We start from the raw sequence: 25,054 nt of genomic DNA, 5'->3' as shown, positions 1-25,054 counted from the left end.
TATCTCCCCAATTAGGCTATGAGGTCCTTGAGGGCAGGGACTTTTACTGTTCTTCATATCCCTAGCACTTAGTGTAACGCCTGGTGCATAGTAGGCATTTAATAAATATTTATTAACTGTTTCCACCAGAGACTGAGGGGAAGTGGTGTTCGAGGTTATTGTATCGATGGTCTGACCTCTCTGATATGGTCTGCCTTCACTCTAGAAGCCTTGCCACTTCAGCTAGGCTGGCTTGTCTGCCCCTTTGGTGGCAAGTGGGCATCAGAGATATTGGGCCTCTTCTCCACAAATCTTACTTACTCCTCTCCCCATGAGGACTAGGCAAGATAATAATAGCCAAGCTACATGGAATGAAAAATTGTAAAATATAGAGACTTGGCTGAGGTCATCAAAATCAGGTGGAAGTAGGAAGGGATGCCCATCAACCCTGATGTCTGCCACTAGACTTGTATCAAGGATGCCGAAGGTGAGTCTACAGATGATGAGCACACACCCTAATACTTTTATTTAGCAACAAAAGTAGTTAATTTATTCATATGCACAACAATCCACAAAATATTGAATATAAATAAATAATTGCAGAATCAATCAGCATTTATTAAATGTCTTTGTTATAGACTCTGACTGACTCAAGATGGTGCCCTGGTACCTTGTTCGATGTTGGAACAAACTGGAACCTGTGCAAGCCATCTGAAATGGACAAAAAATTTTTATTTAACCATAAAAGGAGTAGGATAGTCAACAATCACAACCATTGAGGTCACCTGGAGTTGATTTGGGTGAATGAAACTCCCTTGCTTGAGTTACCCATTATGATCCACCAGCCAGATATCAGTGAGTACTTGGACTCCTTGAGGCTGCTTTGCACTTGGGTGACCAGGAAGTGATGTCAAGAGTCCGAAACAATTAGAGAACAATAGAGATACTATATAATTAAGAACTAGATTGTACGCTTCACGGATAAGTGCTGTGCAATCTTAAAGGACAGAAAGACTGATGTAGATCAGTAAGAAGACCTTGGATGATCAGGGAATGCGGTTTGAGCTGAAACATGTAGATCAAGTAGGATGGGGAAGGGGCAGAATAACTTGACTTGGAAATTGAGTTCATCTTTTCTCTACTTGTCTAAATAATTTCTATAATGCATGTAAGGTTGTGTTTCTTCACTACTCAAAAATCTTCAGTTACTCCTCATTGCCTACTACTCAGTAGTACACTTTAGTATATTAATATTTGTATATTAGTTAATACCATGAATATTATTAATCAATATAATTATTTATCATACTATAATAATTGATATTAATATTAGCATAATTAACATTAACATGTTAATTAGTGACATACTTTAGTATATTCAGTAGTCTACTTTATTCAAAGTATAAATTCCTCTCTTAGCAGTCAAGGTCTTCTACAATTTGGCTTCATCCTACTTTGTCGGTTGCCTCACAGTCAATATTCCAAGCCCTTCATTCCCTTTTCATGTTTCTCTTTTCTATCTCCATCCTTTTGCTCAAACCTTAGACCATGCCTGCAATGGACTCCCCACTCCTGCTCCCATCTTCATGTGTTTATAAGCTCTTTTTCTTTCATGCCTTAACTCAAGTGCTATATCCTTCATGGAATTTTCCCTGGATTTACCCTCCCTTCTCCTTATTCCCACCGTGAAAGTTATCTTTCTCTCTTCCAGTTTCTCATAGCAATTTGCCTTGTGACTTCTTGAAGCCAGAATGGGTTCATTAACAGCAATTCTCCTGGCTCTTTCACTATTGAGCAGTATGATTTTGGCAAACTCCTTTCACCTTTCTTACTGAAATCAGCCTTTTGATTCTGGTCTTGGATGTTAGCTGTTGCAATTGAGGCAGTGAAGTGGTGCAGTGGAAAGACTGTTGGTCTGGACTTATGAAGACCTGAGTTCAAATGTAGCCTCATCTACTTACTAGCTAGGCAAGTCACTTAACCTCTGTCTGCCTCAGTGTCTTTAACTGTAACATGGGGATGAAAATAAGAGCTCCTAACTCCCAGGGGTGTTGTGAGGATAAGATGAGAAAAAACTTAGTAAAGCACTTAGCATAGTACCTGGAACATAGGCGGTACTAAATAAAAGCTTGTTTCCCTCCTTTCTTTCATAGGACCCATCCAAAGGTAATTTGCTTCTGGTTATATTTGATAAGTCCAGTAGCATGTCCCTGTTATCCTTTATAATGCTAAATGAAATAATGTTTACTTGTTCCAAAAATATTCCCGTAGAATGTTGACCTATATATTATGGGCTCTGAGAATATCTATCAGTCCTCTTCCTCTTTCTTGGCAAGGATGTATTAATCTTTCTAAAACTGTCTTAGAGCATGGGTTGTGGGTTTAATTAATATGGAGTGGGTTTTTGGTAGGATTATTTCCAAATCTATTATGTCCCATTTTACAATTCCAAAAGTATACATTGAGGTTGGTATTGTTTAGGTGTTAATTGCTTTAAATGTGTTCCACCCATTGAGCTATGAGTTCAGGATGCCAGTAAGTCTCTTAACATGTTCTATCACAGCTTTCGTAAACTATAGTTAATAGTACTTCATCCACTGCTACTATGATGCTGTCTTACATTAGGACTAATCCAAACCCAACTATCATTCCAAGGCCCCTAAAACATAGATACCAATGAAATCCAGTGTTCAGCACAGTGCCTTAACAGGTAGTAGGTACTTAATAAGTATTTATTGACTGATTGACTGCTACCCAACTGCTAACCTCCATTCCAGGTGTTCTAAGATGACCCAAGAAAAGTTACAAAAGTAGAAGGCAGCAGCAAGGAGAATGTGGGAGGGCAGAACTCTATGGCCACAGGGAACATTGCTGGGGGATGGTTGCTGGAAGCCAAGTTTCAGATATCCAAAGTGGCGTGATGTGTCAGTAGGACAGAGCAGTCCCTAAGCCAGACAAATCCTGCTCACTGTCCTCATGCCAATATACTTGGCCTTGACCCCAGCTCCAGTGCTTGAAATACATGCAAGAGTTGGGTAGACAAGGGCTTTACAAACTAAGCTACTGCTCAGGGGAGGAAATCAGACTGTACAGGTGATGGCTGAATAAGGAATCTTTGGGGAGAAAGACCCTAACCTCAAATTTGCATTTTATTTTCAAATATCATAGTAGGAAGACAAAATGAACCTAGCAAGTGCCAAGAAACACTCTCCCATTAACAAACAGAGATATAGTGATAGGGACCACTCCAATGTCTATACTGCTGTAGAAGGTGCTTTCTCATATTCTCCATAGCCCATAAATAGTACAAGTAATAATATCCCCATTTTGAAAATGAGGAATCTGAGAATATGAGGCCAGAGACATGAGGTTACTTGTTCAAGTTCAAAGGATCAGAGATTTAAAAGCTGGGAGGGGCCTTCAAGGTCATCTAGTCTAGTCACATCATTTACAAATAAGATTGAGGCTCAGAGTAATTTGCCTAAGGTCACAACTATATTTATCTCCAAGTTCTCTGAATCTAAATTCTGCTATATCATATTAAATGCTATGATAGATAGATAGATAAATATAGATATATCATTCCTAACCTGGCTAAGTTCATGCTTACTTTTCTACTTTGTGTAGCTATTTTTACTCCATTCTCTCCTCTTTTTAGTTTTCTTTTATGGTATAGAGCCTTTCAGCTCTCTTCCCCCATTAGAAAGTAAACTCATTGAGGATAGGGATCAATTTTCTTTCTGTTTTTATTTTTACAGCTAGATCCCCAGTAGTAAGAATTATGAATCTTCCTGAAATGGTCACATCTTTCAAATATGCACTGCATATTTCAATTGGGCTTGAATCAATGACCATATTTTACATGTGTAGCAAGATTGTCCCTGACATGTAGCATGAAAGTGTCACTGTATGGGTAAAAGGGAAGAAAAATACATCTCTGGCTTCTTCTTATACACAGCTAGGTGGCACAGTGGATAGAGCATTAGGTCTGGAAGTCAGGAAGATTCATCTTCCTGAGTTCAAATCTGACCTCAGTCACTTACTAGATGTATGAACCTGGACAAGCCATTTAACCCTGTTTGCCTCAGTTTCCTCATCTGTAAAATGATCTGGAGAAGGAAATGGCAGACCACTCCAGTATCTTTGCCAAGAAAACCCCAAAATGGAGTCATGAAGGTTTGGATATAACTGAAAATGACTGAACAACAAGTCTCTTCTCTACCCTGCCACCTTCCTTCTCCAGGGGAGACTTTATTTCCTGCTTTGTCATTCTGCTCTCCTCAGAGAGAAGCATACTGGACCAGAATTATATATATCTAGTCCCCTAAATATTATTAGCTTAGGGATGTAGTTTTCAGGTTTAAGATAAACTTCTTATTGCTATTCATTAATAGAGAAAGGAGGACCCAAGCTTTATATTCAAGGTTTGACTTTTCCCACCAGTTGCACAATGAAAACACATGGTAAGTAACAAAGAAACCAATTTATTCAAGTCGACAGGAAAACAGAAATCAGAAAGTATACATAAGAGATTATATATCAGGCAATACAAAGTGAAAAGCTCTCTTCTAGTCACTCCATTGGGAGGAAGATAAGTCAGTTCAACCCTAGGGAGTCCCAGATCTCACCCAAAGGGAAGTTCCCAGAAGTCTCTTATATAGCAAGCTGGAGACAAGGACATGATGAATATTGCTAGCTCCTCTCATGCTGGCTTCTTCCCAGAGTTTAATTCTCCCTTCAGCAATCTGAAGAGGAGTTGGAATCATCCATCTTCTCTCTCAAAGCTGGAAGCATCATCAGAAGAAATGTAGAGCCCAAAGACTGAATAGCCAAAAAAATCAAGAGATTGAAGAGACTGAGCTCTCTTCTCTTCCACTCTCATCAACTCCTCCTCCCTGCCCACCCAATGCAGGCACAGGGCAATGATCTCCACCACTGAGGTTCCATACCAATGGGCCTTGGGACTCCGATTACACATAATTACAACTCCAACAAGTGTTAATTTAAATACATGCTACCAAGAAGTTCATTATTTCACTAAGATGGATTAAGCTGTATTCTCAGCCCTAAGCACAGAGCCTCACACACAGTAACTGCTTAATAAATCTAATTTAATCTCTCAGTGTAAATATTATAGTTTTCACATGATAATAATCGACCCCACTCTGATTTCTTCCTCCTATGAACTTAATTACTCTCCAAGTATTTCTCCACAGCGCCTCCTGGAGGGCAGGGAATAGAAGAAATCTCAGTTTCCTGATTTATCATCCCCTCATCTATGGGGGTGATAATACCTGCATTACCTGCCTCATAGAGTTACTGTAAGGAGAATGCAGACTTTGGTATGCTGAATAATTTAAGCTGCTATTATTATTTTATTCAAGAATAAATGACATGTAATGAGGGACCTATAGAGATAAATGAGAACCAATCCCTGATCTCAAAGATTTCCCAGTCCAAGAGAAGAGGTAAGAGTACAGTATGATTTCAACTTGGAGCTAGAGGACAATATTGAATAATGAATGAATGAAAAAGCATTAAGCATTGTGCTAAGTGCTGGGGCTACAACTAGAAGAGTTAGAGCCTGCTCTGGAGGAGCTCAAATTCTGATGGGGGAGAAAATACATATGGAAAGCATGCAAAGCTGTAAGTCAGATGGAAAGGTCCCATGGTCCTTAAGTAAAGCAGATCATAATGCATCATATTTAAAAATGAAAATTCTTTTCCCACGATGATGATAATACAAAGTGGCATTAATTTTGACACTAAATAACCTTTGCAATTTGGTTTCTGAATCTACAACTTGATTGAAGCTTTTCTTTCCAAGGTTACAAATAACTCGCACCATCTTGAATGTCATTTCCGATAATGAAATCATAATCTTATGTTGAACTATTTGAAAATCCAAAGGGCTTTTGTTAGCAGAAATTTTCTTTCCTAACTCTAGTAGCCTTGACTGCAGCACCCCTAGAAGCATTTGCTAATGGGGTTACTTTTCTGAATAAAGGCTATGAGGGCTGGACTGGAAGCAGGATAGTTAATCTAAGAGCTGCTGACACCCCCAGGGCTCTTGGGTTTACCTGGATGTTGGTGGTAGCTGTTCAGCACTTGGTACTGGTAGTTGTGAGAAAGACAAGCCTCTTTTCTACAGGAATTTCTCCCCAGAGTGATGGCTGTAGGTCCAGGCTGGAAGCAGGTCCAATGATTTGGAGGAAGGGGGAGGCATTACTATTCCCAAGGCTCTTGGGTTAATGATCCTGAGAGGTTTCAATTAGAGCCTTCAGGAAGGTGGTGGTTGAGATGTTAGTAGTGGTTTGACCCACCTAGCAAAAGCTTCCTTGTAGCTTCAGCAAAAACCTTGAAGAGAGAAAACTCCATAGAGGTTTGGGGGAAGGAGAGCAAGATTTTCAGCCCCCCAGTTCAAATTACTTTAAAAGGATTAAAGAATTCCCAAATACGAATTTCACCTTTTACCCAAGTAAAAGTGTTCTAACAGTATACACTGCTGCAGTCAGTGAAAGTCAAGTTTTCAATTCACCTCTGGACCATATGCTTGATTTTTCTTTCTTGGATTTATTGGTCTCTGGAGCTCCCAAATATTTTTTAACCAATTACTGTATATCTTTTCCTTCTCACCTTCCACCAATAGCTCCACATTCTTATTGTTTCCCTCTGATATTAAAAAACAACAAAAAATATCCCCACTTTTTTCCTATCTACTCTTTGAAACAGACCATGCTGTTTATAGGGTGAGTATTGCTAGAGCTCTTTACCCCTTTCCATCTTCCCAAGGTCCCTGGAATTCGGCTGCCCTCCTCCCCCCAGCTTTGACTCTTCTGTCTTATCTGAATCACTCCTGGCCAGTCCAGAGGCAAGCAAGTTGTTGATGTCTGTCCTCTTTTTGGGAGGGAGTTCTATAGAGAGAGACACAGTTATGGGCATGGCATTATCTGAAGGAGGAGGTGACGGGCCTCTTAGCTAAAAGATGAATGAATTTCCTCCTGACTCCTCCTTCCCCAACATTCTCTTGTCCTTGAGTGGGCGCCAGTCTGACTGACTATTCTTAATCTCGCTGTGTGCTGAACTGGGTACAGGCATCAGTGGGCTAGAGAAATCCACTGAAGTTAAAAGATAAATAACGATAGTAGTATCTGACATTTACATCCTGTTTTTTAGTCTGCAAAACACTTAATATCCATTCTTTTCATGTGATAAAATTTAAATGCCTTAAGTGAACATTCACAGATCTCTACCACCTAGGGGCAACCTATATTCAGTTCAAACCATAAGATCCTAGAAATCAGAGCTGGAAAGGAGCTTAAAGACCATCTTGATCAATTCTCTCATTTTATAGATGAGGAAACTGAGGCCCAGAAAAGTTGAGTTACCCAAGGCCAAAGAGGTGGTAAAGTAGCAGGGCCATGAAGATGTCTTGACTCCAGATCAAGTGGTCTTTCCAGAGTACCATAGTGCTTTATCAATTCAATTTAATAATTTAATTCAGTGTAATAGGTTAGGAAAGCCAGGAATCAAATCAGCGAGTTGTTCCCAGGCAACTTAATGAAATTATAAGCCTTTGATGGAAGAGTCCACCTCTCATGGAGGTAGACAAACATCCTAGCCCTTTGCTGGGGTGGGGAGAGAAGTACTGCATACTGCTCTCATTGTTCCCAAGTGACTGAGGCTGCCTCCAAGATGGGCTGATTGAGGCCCTGGACGTGCCTGAAGGACCTGCTCTGTCTCTGGTCTATAAGAGGGAATTGTGAAATGGCCCATCCCTTTATATGCTTTTCCTTTAATGGAATGAATTTTCTCACTCTTGGACTTCCAGACCAGAATGCAGTAAGGGAAGGCTATAAGGGTGGGGGAAGGTAAAAGCAGAAGACAATGACTTGCAGGAAAAGCTCATGGCAATCGGCCAATGGTCCAGGTGGGTGTGACAGAGCAGTTCTCTCCTGGCTGCCTTCTTTCTTTTGGTTTTCCTTTTTTGAGTACAGGTCAGAGACTAGTGAATCTGCAAATAAATGCATCCAGCCAGGGAACTTTTTAGTCTTAATTTAAAATTGCTTTCCAGAATGGCTGGACCAATTCGCAGCTGCACCAGCAATGTATTAGTATGTCTGCTTTCCACAGACCCTCCAAAAATTTTCCTTTTTTGTAGTCTTTACCAATATGATACAGAGTGCTTTCTTCACCAAAAACCCCCATGAGGTATGTAAGACTCCTTTCATGGTGACAGATCATAGCTCCTCCAAATCTCAATAGATGGTTTTATGAATTGTTTGTTTACTTTGGGTACACATGGATCCTTTTGTACATATGGGTTGCTGCAGAAGGTTCCAAAATATTCACTCTTGGATTCCTTTAGTGGGACATCGGTTGGTCTATGCACAGCAGACAGAGAGTTCATTGAAAGACACATTCTGAAAGGCTTTTGATGGCTTTGTAGATCTTCCAGGACTAATACTCTCCAGTGTAACTGTCAAGAACCCAGAATCACCTGAGAAGGATGATGAACTATGGGGTAGGTGAAATCATTAGCAGAAAGCCAGTCACAATATTACATAAGAAAATTTTGTTGAAGGAACTAGGAAGGGGAGACTAGGTGGTGCAGTGAATAGAGCACTGGCCTTGGAGTCAGGAGGACCTGAGTTCAAATCTGACCTCAGACCACTTAACACTTACTAGCTGTGTGACCTTGGGCAAGTCACTTAACCCCCAACTGCCCTGCCTTGCCCCCTCTAAAAAGCAAAAAAAAAAAAGTAGCCCTTGCAGGAACTAGGAAAAATAAACTGAAAGTAACCTTTACAGGAGCAACCATTAGAACCAAAGATTCCCTGGGACCACTCACAGCCAGGAACATGAACAGCCTTTTGACTGAAGACCTCCACAAACACTGACTTTGCCTTTCTCCATCTTCTTTCTGCAATTCCCATAGCCATCTTTTCCCTGGGTTCCTGTTTTTTTTTTTTGGCTTTGGCTTCTTTGCAAAATAAAGGAAAATAATTTTAGGATTAATAGCTCAAATTTCTATAGTAAAGCAGGGTTTACAGATTACTTTTTCTCTCAACATCCCTGTGAGGTACATAGTATAAGTATTTTAAGCCCCATTATACAGAAAAGGAAACCTAAACTCAAAAGTAATTAGTTCATGGTCACCCAGAAAATACTGGATCAGAGATAAGATTCAAACCCAGGTCTCTCCAGACTCCAAATCCAGTATTCTCTCAACTGCCTCACACTATTTTGGTGCTATCCTTCTTGTGAAAATAAGCAAATACGAAGAGTTCATGGGATCATAGACTAAGCTGAAAGGAACTCTACATGTCACCTGTTCCAAGCCCCTCATTTTACAGATAAGGGAAATGAGGGATAGAGAGGAACAGGGAGGGGCAGTATGTTTTAGAAAGATCACTGGGCTTTGAAGTGAGAGGCTTCAGGTGTACATTATGCCTCTGCCACTAATTTCTGTGTGATCCCCAAACAAGTTACTTAACCTCTCTGTGTCTCTGTTTCCTCCTCTTTAAAATGGATGGGTTTTACTAGATGGCCTCTAAGGTAGTTTTCTTTGTCTGAGCACAATGAGTTCTTCCTGAAACATCAATTTTGGAGATGGGCCCAGAGCAGCCATCCTTTATTCTTCAGATGACACCATATTTCAGCTGCCTTCGCCCTTTATCCATGCTGCCCTGTTTCCCACTGTTGAGTTCTTTCCAGATTCTCTGTTTTGGGGAAGGACCCAGATTTGTCTCACTGCTTAGCACAGTTTGTTGTATGTGCTAAGTGCTAAATAAAATGCTCATCGACTTAAAACTCCTTTCTGTTCTCACGTGTACAGGCATTTTGTACATGCACCTGCTGGTATATGCTACTACCATATCCTGTTACCTTCTCAGCACATTGTTATCTTTTGAATTTCCTAAGGCCTGCAGACCTTCAGGCCAATCCAATTTTCCCAAGGTATCAGCTGAGGAAGGGGAGAAAAGGAAAATCTTAAATGGAGGGGCAGCCTATAATTGCTGAAGAAGCAGACTGGGGGTAAAAGAAAGAGCATCTGGATTGGACCTGGGTTCATTTCTCAGCTCTGCAACGGTAGTGGGGGATGGAATGAGTCACCTGTCACACCTCAGCTTCCTCATCTGTAAAATGGGGACAATAAGGGCTGTACCCCGTACCTCCCGATATTCTTGGGATGAAAGCACTTTGTAAACTCGAAGCACTAGAGAGATGTGACTTACTGTTATTACGAGCCCTGCTCTTTCTGGCCTCTCAAACACTTTGCTCTCCTTTCTGCCCGCCCCCCCCTCCCCCGGCTTGTCAAACAGTTCCCTCTTCTGTCAGCTCCTTCCCTCCTCCCTGTCCCTGTCCAGGGCCCTAATAAAGCTATTTTGAAAGTGACCCAGTCGGTCTGGCTGCCCAAGCGCCCAGAGGGGGAGAGCTCGAGGAGGGAGAGGCCGGAGCTGAGGGCGCAGCTGTTTGGAACCATGACTGAAGATGACGGATTCGGTGGTGGTGGAGGGTCAGGTCAAATTGAGAGATGGAAAAAAGGTGAGGGGCACGCCTTATACCTTCCTCTACCTTTAGGAGCCCCTTTCCCCCTCCACTGGAGCAGCGGGGGTGGGGGTGGGGGCGGGGGCGGGACGGGGACGGAAGCCCCCTGCGTAACCGTGTGCTTTTCTATCTCCCCCGCAGTGGAAAACTAGGTGGCTGGTGTTGCGCAAGCCCTCCCCGGTAGCAGGTAAGGCAGCGGGGCGCGGGGAGGGGGCGCGTGGCCTGGGGACTTCTGGGAAGGGGTGCGTAGCGAGGGGGGGCGGTTCTGGCGAGGGGCGCGTGGCCTGAGAACTCCTCGAGAGGGGCGCGTGGCGAGAGGGCACGTGAGCAAGGGAAGGTGGGGAGGTGAGACTCCAGGTGAGGGGCGCAGGGCGAGGTCCAGGTGCTTAGGTCAGGTTCGGGGAGGCCTTCTGGCGAGGGGCTGGTAGCCTCAGAATCCTGGGGAGGAGCTCGAGGCGAAGGGGTATGTGACTAGGCAGTGAGGTGGGGTGCGCCTCTAGTGAGGGGTGCGCTTCTGGTGTCCTGGGCACCTGCGGCGGCGAGGGTGCACGTGGTGCTCCGTGGGGGACGGCTTTTGGCTCGAGATTTGGGGTCTGGTCTTCTTGGTAAGGGGTACGTGGCCGGAATGGAAGAGGGGGCGCTCATTGTAGAAGTAGCTAGCTTTCGGGGCGAACAGGCTAGCCACGACAGGGTCTCATGGCTTGGATTGGGCTGGGGGCACGACAACCCAACTGGGAGTCCCATTGCTGGGTTCCGAGTGGGCAGGTCTCCCAAGAGGCTGTCCGGAACTGCAGGGAACGATTGCTTCACCTGACCTTCTCTTTCTCTTGCTGCAGGGCGGGGGGAGAAACCGACACTTTGATGGGAGGTCGGAGGGGGTCGTGCAGCAGAGAGCTAGACCCAGAGTCCCTCTTCTCCTCTCCCAAACCTTAATGGGAAGCACCTTGCCTGTAGTGGCCCCCCTTGGAATTGAATTCTGTACCCCTCCCCAAGCCCTGATTTCTTTGCCCCTCATTATCTGCGAGCCTCCTGGTGCGAGCGCTGGGCCGCCCGAAATAGAAAGAGGATATTGAAGTAGACCCAAAGTGTAATAGAGAGAAGAGGGGAAAGTAACAGGATATGGGGGAGGAGGGCGCTTCAGGCCGCACCCCCACAGAAAGGCTAGGAGCCGCCTTTCCAGCCTCTGGACTCTCCGCTTCTCCCCCAATTACTTGGCGGGGGTGGAGCGGGACACCTCGGCTCCTACCAGGGTCTTTTTAGGGAATGAGTCATAAATTAAGTGGGGCACTAGGATCTTGAGTTATATCGCTTTGTACCCCACCCTTAGTCCATCACAGAATACCAGAGCTGGAAGAGACCTTGAAAACATAATAGTTCAGGTATATAAAGAGCATCATGGCTTAAAAACTGCTTAGACGGATATATGTTAATATGCGTCATTTCTTTTAATATAGTGTCAGAAATGGAAGGCATTTTAAAGACCATGTAGCCCAATCATCTCGTTTTACAGATGGGGAAGCAGATCTGGAGTGGAAGTCTTTTGTGGAGCCTTAGATAGGAAGGAAACTCAGAAAGAACAGGTGTTGGGCCTCAGAAGTAGCTGCATTTCTGAACTGAATTGTACAGCTGTAGGATGCATTCTTGTGAAGTTTTTCGTTCCTGTCATCTTGCCAGTTTGAATTGAATTGTCGAGTTTTGAATTATTGCCAAGCAGCTAATTTAAAAGAATAAAAGATTTAGAAATGGGCACATAATCATAAGATCTGGGCATCTCTATATCTCCAGTCTGTTGTATTACAAACCATTGATGATTAGTTTGATGAACTCCTTAAGAAAACCTTTATACCCTCCAGTCTTCTCAGTCTCTGTTTTCATAGTGCTTAACACAGTTAAGCTAACCTTCTGACTCTTCCCCCTTTCCCCACTTGACGCAAGTTGAATATTTTGGGCAAAAGTGAGTTATTTTCTCTTCCCCCCCCCCATCCTCTGTGCTTGGTTGGGGAAGAGAAGTGAAATTCAGTTTTCTTTAGAAAACTGTTAGTCAACATGCATTGGCTTTATTCATTTCAAGACCTCATTGAGCTTCTTTCTTGGATGAATTTAGTCTTTCAGTTCTTTGGTTTCAATACTGTGGGCACACTTGTGCGGTCTTTAAGCATTGTTAGATTATTTGCAGCTGTTGGAGGAAACAGGTGTCTCCATACCATCACGCATGCCAGTTGTGTGTGTGTATGTGTGTGTGTGTGTGTGTATGTGTGTGTATGTGTGTGTGTATTTTGCTGGTGAATGAGCATGATGGGATGTTCCCTTTTTTTGGCCTAGGGAGTTATAGAACTGTAGCTTCTTTTTATTCATTTTTGTAGGTATTTTAAATAATAGTGAATAGAACCGAGGAGCTCAGTTCTGGGTTTTTGTTCCCTAAGACCTAAAACAAGAGAAGTTCTTCTATCTAGTAGAAAGAGCCAGAGACACAGTGTCAGGACCATGGGTTTGAATGCTTGGTCTTGATATTTGAAGTGGATGATGGTGTGTGACCCCAGGGGCAAGTCACTTCCTGTATCTGAGCCCTTAGAATGTGAACTCCTAGAAGGCAGAGACCATGTTTTAACCTCTCTTTGTACCCCCAAGGTTTGCTATAGTGCCTAGCACCTAAGCATTTAATAATCAACCAATAAATATGTATTAAGTACATACTATATGCCAGGTATTATGCTAAGTGCTGGGGATACAAAAAGAGGCAAATGACAGTCCCTGCCATGAAGGAGCTCACAGTCTGATGGGGGTGTGTGCGGGGGAGAGGGTGATCATGGTGGGGAGACAACATGCAAACAAGCTATGTATAGAATAAATAGGAAATAATTGACATAGGAAAGGCACTAGAATGAAGAGGGTCTGGGGAAGGCTTTCTGTAGAAGGTGGAGTTTTAGTTGGGACTTGAAGGAAGCCAGGGAGGTCAGTAGTGAGAGGTACAAGGGAGAATGTTTAAGGGAGAAAATGCCCAGAAACCAGAGATGTTGTATTGTTGGAGTAGTCACAAAGCCAGTGTCACTGGATCGAAGAGTAAGTGTCAGGGAGTGGGGTGTAAGAAGACTGGAAAGGTAGAAGGGGGTTGAGTTATGAAAGGCTTTCAATGCCAAGCAGAGCATTTTGTATTTGCTCCTGGAGGCAATGGGGAGCCACTGAAGTTCACTAAATAGGGGGGCGACATGAAGAGATTAGAGCTTTAGGATGTTTGCTTTAGTGATTGAATAGGTTATTTAAAACATTAAATTGAATCATAATGAATTTTGCAGTTCAGTGGGACAACTTTCTGAATAAAGGCATAGTTGGAAGCATCAGAGCTGAGAGGGACCTTAGGGGACATTAAGGATAAATCCTCTTATTTTACTAAAGATGAGGAAACCCAACACCAGAGACGGTACTTGTCCAAGGTCATATAGCTCATTAGGTGGCAGAGCCAGGACCACAACTCGAGGTTTTAAAAATCTTTTAGGTCATCTGTTCTTTCCATGACACTAAATTCCTATTTTGTTCTGCTTTTGACTCCTTCTGGAATATTGTGCCTAGTTCTGGACATCACTTTTTAGAAGGGGCATTATCAAGAGAGAGTGTCTCAAGGAGAGTGACTGGTGTAAGTGGACTCCAGATGAGGTCATATGAGGTTGAAGGAACTGGTAGAGATATGTGTGCATGTGTATGTATGTGTAAGACCATGGGGTCAGCCCACATCATAGCCATCTTCCAATATTTTAAGGGTTATATGGAAAAGTGATTACATTTTTCTTTGTGGTTCCAGAGATTAGGTCTTGGAGAGTTTGACAGAATTGATAGGAATGGGTCACAAAAAGATGTAATTTCCTAATAATCAGAGCACTGCATCTGGGAAATAGGCCACTCTTAGTGTCTTGAATTCTCTATCCCTGGAGGAAGTGTCCATGTCAGTGCTAAAGGGAATTTGCAGGCAAACTGCATGTTCTTCTGCTCTGGGATTTGATGAATGTTATGATTCTCTTGAGGGCAACCTGTAAAAACAGGAGACCCCATACTTGTTTTATTCAGTGATCACTTTGTAAACTGTCTAAATACTATAAAAATGAGCTTTTTCTTGAAGCCTTGAGATCCCTGAAAGTGAGAAGGGGACTCACTTAGAGTGGTAGAGTGACTCTGTGTGTGTGTGTGTGTGTGTGTGTGTGTATGTATGTATGTATGTATATATGCCCCATTGCATAATGCTTATCTTCCCTACCAGTCATAGGTCATAACAGTTGTAGAAAGAGGCACTTACTTGGAGGAGCCATCCAGCTTGAAGGTCTAATGCAGGAGTGGGGAACCTGCAACCCTCGAGGTCACATGTGGCCCTATAGGTCCTCAAGTGTGACCCTTTGACCGAATCCAAACTTCATAGGACAAATCTCCTAAATGAAAGGATTTGTTTTATAAAACTTGGACTCAATCAAAAGGCCACACCCAAGGACCTAGAGGGCCACAGGCTCCCCACTCCTGGTCTACTGATAGGCAGGAATACAATTTACTTTTGGTAACTGCTTTCCCTCTCTGACCTTATAAAGCATATATTTTACAACTCGTCGAAATAAGTGAGTTGCAATGTAATTCGCTGGTTTGACTTCAGACTCCTTGTAGCCCTTTGCCTAGATTTCTCCCTTGACAGTTCTGTGATTTTGCCAACAAGAGACTTCCCTGAACTAAAACATCTATGATCCCTCAATGACTTATTTACAAAGTCCTAGGAACGTATATGGTTGAGACACATCAAAGTAAAGTGATTTATCCAGGGTGATACAGCTAGTAAGGGTCAGAGGTGGGATTTTTAAAAATTAAATTTATTTTATTTCTGTTTAACAATTTGACAACGAGTATTTTTTAATTGTCTCTTCTGTGCCAGGCACTCTCTTAAGCATGGAATATAAAGAAAGGTAAAAGGTAGCCCCTATTCTCATGAAGCTTACAGTCCAACATGTAAACAACTATGTATAAACAAGATATAGACAGGATAAATTCAGAATAATAAAGCCACTAGGATTGTGGGGGATTGGGAAAAGCTTTTTGCAGAAGGTGCAATTGTAGCTGAGACTTGAAGCCAGGAGGTGGAGATGACGAGGGAGAGCATGCCAGGCATGGAGGACAGCCAGGGAAAATTGGAATGCCTAGTTTGAGGAGCAGCAAGGAAGCCAGTGTCACCGGATCAAAGAGTATGTGTGTGGGTATGGGTGTAATGTATAAGAAGATTGGAAGGTGGGAAGGGCCCTGGTTATGAGGGGTTTTAGAAGCAGAACATTTGGATTTTGTGTTTATCCTGGAGACAATAGGGAACCAGCCACTGGAGTTTTTTGAGTAGGTGGCATGACGTGGTCAAACTTAGCAAAGATTTATTTTTTCTTCCCTTTCAGGCAGTGAAATTTGAACTCAAGTCTTCATGTTCTGAGACCCAGCATTCATTCTCCTGTGCCATAATGTCCCAGCAAAGTTCCAGACCTGGAATCTCATTATTGACCCAAAGAGCAATATGACATAGGAGATCACATGCTGGGCCTCATGTGTGCGTGTTTAGCTTGAGTGGCTGGCAAAAAGTAGGTGTAGGATAATGCTTGCTGCTTGTCTTAGGTCCTTATCATTTCTTGCCTGAACAACTGTTGTAACCTCCCAATTGCTCTGCCGTTTTCCTCTCTTTCCCTCTTTCTAAGCCATCCTTTACACAGCTTCCAAAATAATCTTCTCGAGTTACAAGGGTGACCATGTTGCTCCCATATCTTCAATGGCTTTATGCCTCTAAGACAAAACTGGGGAGAGGGGCTAGATCTGAATTCCATTGGTATGGAGAACTCATGGGTAAGGACTCCCTCTACGTCATGTAGGCCAATACCTTTTCTGCAACGTGTAAGTTACCCAGAGTGGTTAAATGATGCACCCAAGGTCACACAGTCACCTTATGTCAGAGCCAGGATTTGAATCCAAGTCGTCTTGTCTTCTAGATTAGCTTTCTCTCTCTGTTATGTCATGCTGCAAACTCCTTATGATGGGTCATGTAGCTAGAGCTTAAAGGCACCTAAGAGATCATCCCAGTCCAATTCCCTCATTTTATAAATAAGAAAATTGAGACTTGAGAGACATTGAGTGAGTTGACTAAGGTAATGCAAATAAAAGATATTAGATCCAGGATATGAACCCAGGTCCTTTGATTCCAATCACTTTTTTTCACCCCTACATAGTCATGATTTTTGGGACCCTCACAATCTGACTTTAACTCCATTTTTTATCTCAGAGGCATCTAGATATAGATAGATTGGGAGTCAAGAAAACCTGAGTTCCAGATTTAGCCTCAGCTACTTACTAGCTGGGTGACCCTTGGAAAGTCACTTTACCACTGCCTACCTGAGTTTCTCCATCTGTAAAATAGGGATAATAAAAGCACCTAACTCCCAGCTTGGGAAGATAAAGTGAGGCCATAATCACAGAGTGTTATGTAAATCTTAAAGTGTTATTTAAATGTAGGCTAGTGTTCTTATCTCACATTGTGACTTTTATCCAAACTGTTCCTCAGAGTCAGCACGCTTTATCCGGACACCATGCCATTTGTATGAGACAGCCTCCTTTTCTCAAAAACACCCTAGTCTTGTTTCTGCCTCTCAGAATCTTTTCTTTGTAAAGAGCTTAGTACTGGGCCCAGTACATACTAGGTGCTTAAGAAATATTTCTTCCCCCTCCCTCTTTTACTTTGAGGTTCAGTTCTGGTGTCATCTCCTTAGGGAAACTTCCCTCGGTCTCGCCAGTGACGCTCTCACCATTTCCAAATCACCTGGTATTTTCTTACCTGTGTACATGTATATATGCAGCTAGGTGGGGGCAGTGGATTCAGTTCTGGGCCTGGAATCAGAAAGACCTGAGTTCAAATGTGGCCTCAGACACTTTGCTGTGTGACCCTGAGCAAATCACTTAACTTCTCCATTATCTTTGCCAAAAATCTCCAGTGGACAATGTTGATGTGCTATGGTCCATGATGTTACAAAGAGTCAGACTACAGCTACAGTAGTATGGGGCCTGGCACGTAGTAAGCATTATATAAATGTTATTGTCTATCATTATCATTGTTATTTCAATATAATCTGAGCTTCTAGAGGGCAGAGACCTTCATATCCTCAGGGCTACCAGTGCTTGTATACAGCAGGTGCTTAAAAAAAATTTTTTTTAAAAAAATTTGCTGAATTAATTGCTGAATTAAATGAGGAGGCCTTGAAGGAGGACTTCATTGTTCCTGTTCTCAGTTCCCCACTCAGTTGGGCTCTATTTCAGAAGCTTATTTATTCCCTTAAAAAAAGGTTTCTCCTAAATAGATTGATTAGTGTTTAACAGGCTAACTTTGTAGCTATTATTATAACAACTGTATCAAATCCCAGAACATCCTATTTCGCAAGCTCCAGAGCAATGTAAGAGATATTATCTTCATTCACTCTAGAAAAGCAAGGTAGATGAACCACACCTGCTTGCCAGCCTGTCAGAGTCCATGGACACGTTTGCCATGGACAGGCACTTCACTAGGTGGAGACCCGGCCGGGTGGGTCATAGTTGAGTGGGTCACTTATTTACTCACAGATGCCCATCCCTTTAACACCCGAATTCTCCCAGTTATGCTAATGGCAATGGATGAGGGAACACCAACATTTTGGAAGAATAACACTTGGAAGCAAGGTGAATGGCAATGGAGAAATGTGTGGTAGAAGAAAGGAAGCTGTAACTTATTATCAATAATGACTTGCTCATGAAAAATAGTTCAAGGGGAAAGGTCATACATCTAACAAGTCTTAGAGTCAGGACTTGAATCCAGGTCTTATGGCCATGAGACTGGTGCTCTTTCTATTAGTCCATGTTGCCTCTCACTATCCACTAGTGGCAACTTAGGCATTATTTCAGGGGATTGTCACAATATCTGCCCAAGCAGAGGCATAGAGATGGTAAGGGGCAGAGCGCATGGGAGGGTCAGTGGCTCTGGGAGCTTGGCTAGAGGACACGGATGATATTGGGGAGTAGTGGTAAGTAAGGACAGACAAGCAATGGTATCTTCCCTTAGCGCTCTAGTATTTGTTCTGAATGCTATATCCAAGGTCCTTCATGGCCAACAGTTGTTCCAAACTTGTCACTCACCCTTAATCCCACATAGTAAATGTTCTGTTCCAGTTCCTCAAATTCCATTTCGAAGCCCCTGCACCAGATTACTCTAGACACCTACTTTGTCTTCTGTTCTTCCCCTCCCTGTTCTTTCCCTTCCCACTCAGGCGGATGACCTCATTGCGTGGCTTGTTTGTCCAGCCTTCTCATTCTGAACTTTTCATCTCTCACACTGCCTTCTGGAATGCCCTCCTTTCCTACCCTTCCCTCGTTGCTCAACCCCACCCTCCCTTCTGCCCTTTAAAGACCTCTAGCAATCCTACAAGGACTCTGCACAGTCAGCCAATGGGTACCTACCTTGTGCTCAGCACAGTGTTAGCTATTTCTGGGGGAAGTTGGATAAGTGAGGGATAAAGCCACTTTCTTTGAAGAGCTTACAAATAAAACTCATGCTACCCATTGGGAGGGACCATGCTTCAGAGAGAGAGCCCACCATGTGGAGTAGAGGCAGAAAACCTGTGTTTGAGTCTCCACTAGACCACCCAATACTAGCAATGACCTTGGGTCTCTGAGTTTGAGACTCAGCTTATATATATATAATAACGATGATAAAAATAACATCAACAACATCAATAACCAATGTTTATGTAGCACCTTTTATGTGAAAGGTACTACATTTAGTGGTTCTTACAAATATTTTCCTCATTTAAGCCTCACAAGAACCCTGAGGAATAGATGCTATTATTATCATCTCAGTGAACTTCTGGGTACTTGGCTCAGCTGCCTTTGGTCACACTTAACCAGTTCATTGCCTTACCAAGGCTGGAAGTTTTTGCTGTGTAACAGGACCTGTAATATTTTGGTATACCCTTCAAGAATACAAGGTTGCCCCTACAGCACCATGATGTGTTAGAAGAGAAAGATGTCTTGGACTTGGAGTCTGAAGACGTGGGTTCATATTTCAGCTCTATCATTCATTATATTTATGACCTTGAGCAAGTCACTTCCCTTTTTTATATCCCTTCTCTGCACCTTCCTAGTAGTACTTCCTATATGGTCAGGACAGAAAAATGTGGAATGGTGGAGTATGGCAAAGGGGGGAAGAAGCCAGACCTGGCAGTGAGTAGAGAGAGAAGAGAAAGGAGAAGGCAAGATGGTTGGGAATTGGATTTCTTTAGAAATTGTGCATAAAATAGCCTGGGAAGTTGCTTTTTGCTTTAGGACCTTGGCAGGAATCTGTTTGCAGATGAAAGGAAGCTGAATAAGGAAGGCCAGCTAATTAGGAAAGCCCACTCTAAAACAGCATTGCATGGGGACGGTGGGACAGAAGTTGGTGACTGAGATGAGGGCATGTAGTTGTTAAGGGACCTGCCCAACTAATAGGCTTCGGAGTGTCGGGTTTTGGACAAAGGTCTCTAGTCCAGTGTTTTTCCACTTAGCGTACAGTTGGATGTTGTGTGGTGAAAAAGGCATTCAGGATGAGCAATCAAGAGATCTAGTTTTTAGTTCCAATTCTACCACTGACTTGGTGGGTTGATTGTTGCCATTCATTCTGGAAGAGGACCAAAATGACATCCCTATGAGTCAAGTTACATTTTGGCTGATCAGACCATTATGAGCTTGGAATGCTAGTCTGCCATTGGTCAGGCACAAATAGTGCATGTGAACATTTGCGGTGGATTCCCTAAATTTGCACATCTTGCATTTCTTTTGAGCATCTTTAATTCTGCTTTACTTACAGAACACAGCACCTTCTTTGATGAGGGCATGCCATGCTGGGTTGTTCTGTGCCAGTGTCTACTATGTCAATTCCAAAGTCATTTAGAGAGACCTTGAGAGTGTCCTTGTATCACTTCCTCTGTCTACTACGTCTACTAATTTACAGTGTTAATTGAGGCAAGTCACTGAACTTTAGGCAGCACAAGACTCTCCCCTTTTCCCCCACCCAGCACCTTCCCAGCATTGAGATAACAAAGAGACCAGGAAGGATGATCTGCCCTTTGTGGCATTTATTCTCTACCACAAAGGGTCCTTCTGTCTCTTTTGCCCAATACTAGTGAGCAACAGTGTGGTCCAGTGGAAAGAATATTGGATTTGGAGTCAGAAGACGTAGGTTCAAATACCAGCATTGTTCTTCATTACCTATTTAACTATGTAGAAGTCACTCACCTCTTTTTTTTTAGTTTCCTCATATGTAAAATGGGAAGTTTAGATTAGTTTATTGCTAAAGTACTTTCCAGCATAAACATTTCATGGTTCTATGAGTTATGAGCAGTGTGGGGAGTTTAGAAGAGAGCTGGGGTTGGGGAGAAAGGTTGTTTTGTTTGAGATGTTTGCTGGACATTTGGCTCCAAATGTCTAAGACTAGGGCTAGATGTATAGTTCTGGAAATAATCTGCAGAGGGATGATGATTGATGATGGTCACCCACGAAAACTGGTGAGATTGCTTAGTTAGAAAGTATAGGGGGAAAAAGCAAAAGGGGCTCCAGGACAGACTTTGGGGCATACCCACAGTTAGTGGGAACAACATGGATGAAGATCTAGTGATAGGGCCTGAGGAGGAATGGTTAGACAGGTAGGAGGAGAGCCAAGAGGGAGAAAGAAAACTCAGAGAGGAGAGGGTCTCAAGGAGAAAAGAGTAATCAATGCTTCAGGGATGCTCAGTAAGATGAGGATAGAGAAAATACCATTAGATTGAACAGTTAATTGATCATTGATAACTTTGGAGAGGGAATTAGGTGAATAATGTGATTGGAAGCCAATTTGCAGAAGTTTCGTGATGACTTTTTAAAGGGGTTTGGCTATGAGAGAAATATAGAGCCAAAGCTAATTGGGTAGCCTCTAGTGAGGGCTTTTTAAGAATGGGAGAGACTTGGGCCTCTGTGTAGGCAGGAGGCAAGAAACCAATTAATAGGAGAGATTGGAAATAAAAGAGAAGTGGAAATAATGGGAGGGGATAGGCTCAAAGTTACTTACATGTAGAGAGATTGACTTTAGTAAGGAGAAGGGCCATCTCTTCATTAGGGACAAATATAACCAAGAGGCAGTGTGGATAGGTGGAAAGATTGCTAGGTTTGGAATTAGGGGCCCTGAGTTTGAATCCTGCCTCTTGCTACCTGTATGACCTTGTACAAATCACTAAATCTCTTTGGGTCTTAGTTTCATCATCTGTGAAATAGAAGAGTTGGTCTAGTTGACTTCTTAGGATGCCTTCTATAATATGATAGTGGGAAATATTATAAAGGAAAAAGAAAGAACTTGTGCCCAATAACCTTGATTTCTCCCCCCACCCCCAACCACCAATGGATTATGTGTCAGGGTTCTTATCTGAGAAGGGGTGTTATTATAGTCTTGTGGAGAGAAGAGCTTTGAACAACTGTGATGAGTGGTGAGTCAGATAAAGATTCCATTAAGGATGAGCTGAACATTGCCTTGCTGCATTGAGGGCCTGGTTGAGATTAGATAATATACATTTGTAGTAGACCAAATCTGTACGGTTTCATGATTTGTTCCACATCTGTTCAGTAGCAGGTGAGTGGAAGTGGAAGGGAAAGCAATGGTTGGAGTAACCCAGGGATGAGGTTTGGCAAGGCATGAATGGTGTTAAGACAAGGGGGCAAGGGATTCAAGTTGAACTGATTTACTAAGGGGTCAAAGCTGAGAAGGGAGATACATGTAGACAGAGCAGGAAGGATGGTCTGGAAAAGTATTAAAGGGTGGAAGGTTAGGAGTTGTGGTGAGGAGGAAGACTATGTTGGGAGAAGGAGAGAGAGGGAGAGGGGAGAGAGAAAGAACAAACACAAACTATAATTGGAGTTCCTGAATATGGAAGTGACCCCCTCATGGGACACAATAGTAGTAAGTAGCCAGGTTTCAAGCCTAACTCTTCTTCTTTTTTTTTTGGCCTTTTGGAGGGCAATTGGGGTTAAGTAACTTGCCCAAGGTTACACGGCTAGTATTTTTGTGTGGGTGTTGTGTCTGAGTCTGGAACTGAACTCGGGTCCTTCTGACTCTAGGGCTGGCGCTTTACTCACTGTGCCACCTAGCTGCCTGAAGCCTAATTCTTCTGACTCAAATCCAGGGATCTTTCCATGAGACTGCTCTGTTATGGGAGAAGTGACTGAAATTGGGAGATGATAAAAACTTTACTTAGAGACCATATTTTAACTGAGTATTGTGTAGTATAAAGAATAGCACAGTGCTCTTTCCAAGTAAAGTCTTCTATTCACTGTATTTACACCCTAGTGCTTAGCACAATGTCTGATGCACAGGAGATGCTTAATAAACACTTATTGGTTGATTGATGTATGATTTTCTTTGGCAAGTCATGGGAACATAGACATAGAGATGGAGTAAGCGTTCAAAGTCATCTAGTTCAAATGTCTCATTTTACAGTTGAAGAACAACTGTTCTGTGGTTGTTTCACAGAGAGGGGAAGTGACTTCTAGTGTCACACAAGTAGTAAATGACAGCCAGAGTTTGGACCCAAGTCTTCTGGCTCTAAATCTAGCATTTTTCCTATGGGATGCATCTCTTTCTACTTGGTTACCTGTGATGCCAAAGATCTTGGTAGAGAGTTGTCTTATCTCAGAAGGGTCCATCTTTGAACTTTCATGTGTATTGTAGGCGTGCACATGCATGTGAGTGCCCATTCTTGAATACTCATTGGGGAGAGGTGAGTCTTTAATCACAGCTGTGCTTTTGGGTATAAAAAGATACTTCCATGAATATTCCTATTGAACATCTGAACAAACTGAAGTTCAGTTTCTTGATGGTGTTTTTGTCTTCTCTTTCTCCCCATCCCCTTTTTTTTCACTCCTGCCCCATCAAAGGTCTCTTGCTTATTTTAAATAGCTCTTGAACAGATTTCTCTACAAAATGGTTCCCTTCCTTTGGAGTCCCAGTAGCATTTTCATGGGGAAGATGATCTCATTTTAAACCTGCTCTGTTGGATTCATCCTTTGAGTTTCTAAAGGGATACATTTTACACAGTCAGAACCTTCCCTTATCCCGAGTTGGAAATAACCTACTTTAGAGAGAAACCATGAAGCATAATGAAAAAGACTGCTGCCTGGATTTGACATTAAAACTTTGTGGCTTGACTCTGACATTACCTTTTTGACAGTGGTCCAATTACTTGGCTTTTTTGGGCCACAGAAATGGGCTAATAATGTACTTTCTACCCTTATTGGGTTATTGTTAACCCAGTTTATTAAACTCATGATTTTCGAGGCTTTGGGGGTACTGTTGCTGCATTGCAGATGAAGACCATCAACACTGATCAGAAATGTTTTTTGTACACTCCAAAAGACAAAGATCTTAAAGGGATAGAAGAGAAGTAAAAACTTTGTGTTCATTCCTTTGGATTCTGTTTTTTAAAAATATTTTTTACTTCACTTTTATTTCATTAAAATTTTTTCTTTTTAATTATAAATTTAGCAATTATCACACAACATGAATATTTGATTACAGAAAGAACAAAAATAAAAGGATTGTTTATGAACCAGTGAGCTTCTGTTTGGGTTTTTTGAGTGTGTATTAAATTTAACGTGGTAGTAACAAAATTGCCCTGTGCTTGTCACTTACTGAACTTCTTTTTTGTTTTGTTTTTAATGTTTTATTGATTTTTCTTTCTTTTAAAAAAGATTTCAATAACTGTATACTGTTTCTCTTTATAACAAAAACAGCCAGGTAACCTGGAGGATAGAGTACTCTACTTGGAGTCAGGAAGAACTGGGTTTGAATCCATGTCTCAAATGCTATGGCAATTGGTGACTGTGGGCAAATTACTTCACTTCTTGGTTCCTGCTTCCTGTGTAAATTGAGGATAATAATAGCACCTATTACACAGAGTTGTTGTGCGGATCGAAGGAGATAATATATGTAACGTGCTTTGCAAACCTGCAAGAGGTGTATTGTTAACTATCATTATTATTAGTCAAAGCAAGTCCTCATGTTGGCTACGTCTGAAAATGAATATCTCATTCTGTACTTCTAGGCTGATATCTTTCTGCCAAGAAGTGGGAGGCATGCTGGATTCCGTTTTCTTGAAAGGTTTTCAGGATTCTGAATGTAGACAGGATGTGACTTCTTGTGTCCATGAGCCAAAGAGATTTTTGTACATCTGCTTATCTAGTATTCCCACGGAGAGCAACAGCTGTCTGGGTAACAGATAACTTGTATGCCTGCCCAAGTCCTTGCTCGGATGTGAGCCTAAACTTACTGTTCTGTAAATACGCTTTTTGTTGATATCTTTCATATTTATATCACCTTCATTTCTAAATGTATGTTCTCTCTCTTCCTACTCAATATTATTCCTTTTCATAAAGACGAGAGAGGAGAGAGAGACAGAGAAAGAGAGAGAGAGGAAGAGAGAGAGAGAGAGAGAGGGAGAGGGAGAGA

General features: G+C 42.3%; 1 protein-coding gene across 2 annotated transcripts in view; it reads left to right on the top strand.

Annotated features, from left to right (window-relative positions):
• The first annotated feature begins 10,334 nt into the window (after nucleotides 1-10,334).
• The window catches only part of DOK7 (docking protein 7), a 125,043-nt gene continuing 110,323 nt past the window's right edge, over nucleotides 10,335-25,054 (top strand). The window contains exons 1-2 of one of the 2 annotated variants that reach the window (XM_069070682.1): nucleotides 10,335-10,527; nucleotides 10,672-10,717. In XM_069070682.1, coding sequence (XP_068926783.1) covers nucleotides 10,474-10,527; nucleotides 10,672-10,717 — 100 coding nt within the window. In that variant the 5' untranslated portion in view covers nucleotides 10,335-10,473. The remainder of the gene's footprint in view (nucleotides 10,528-10,671; nucleotides 10,718-25,054) is intronic. The other variant, XM_069070675.1, reaches the window with a different exon arrangement.

This window comes from Petaurus breviceps, unplaced genomic scaffold (genome assembly GCF_028583685.1).
Source record: "Petaurus breviceps papuanus isolate PSGF00001 unplaced genomic scaffold, PetGlider_PUasm1.0 140, whole genome shotgun sequence".
Classification (NCBI taxonomy): domain Eukaryota; kingdom Metazoa; phylum Chordata; class Mammalia; order Diprotodontia; family Petauridae; genus Petaurus; species Petaurus breviceps.
Note: the sequence above shows the minus strand (reverse complement) of the source record. Positions and strands in the feature narration are given on the sequence as shown.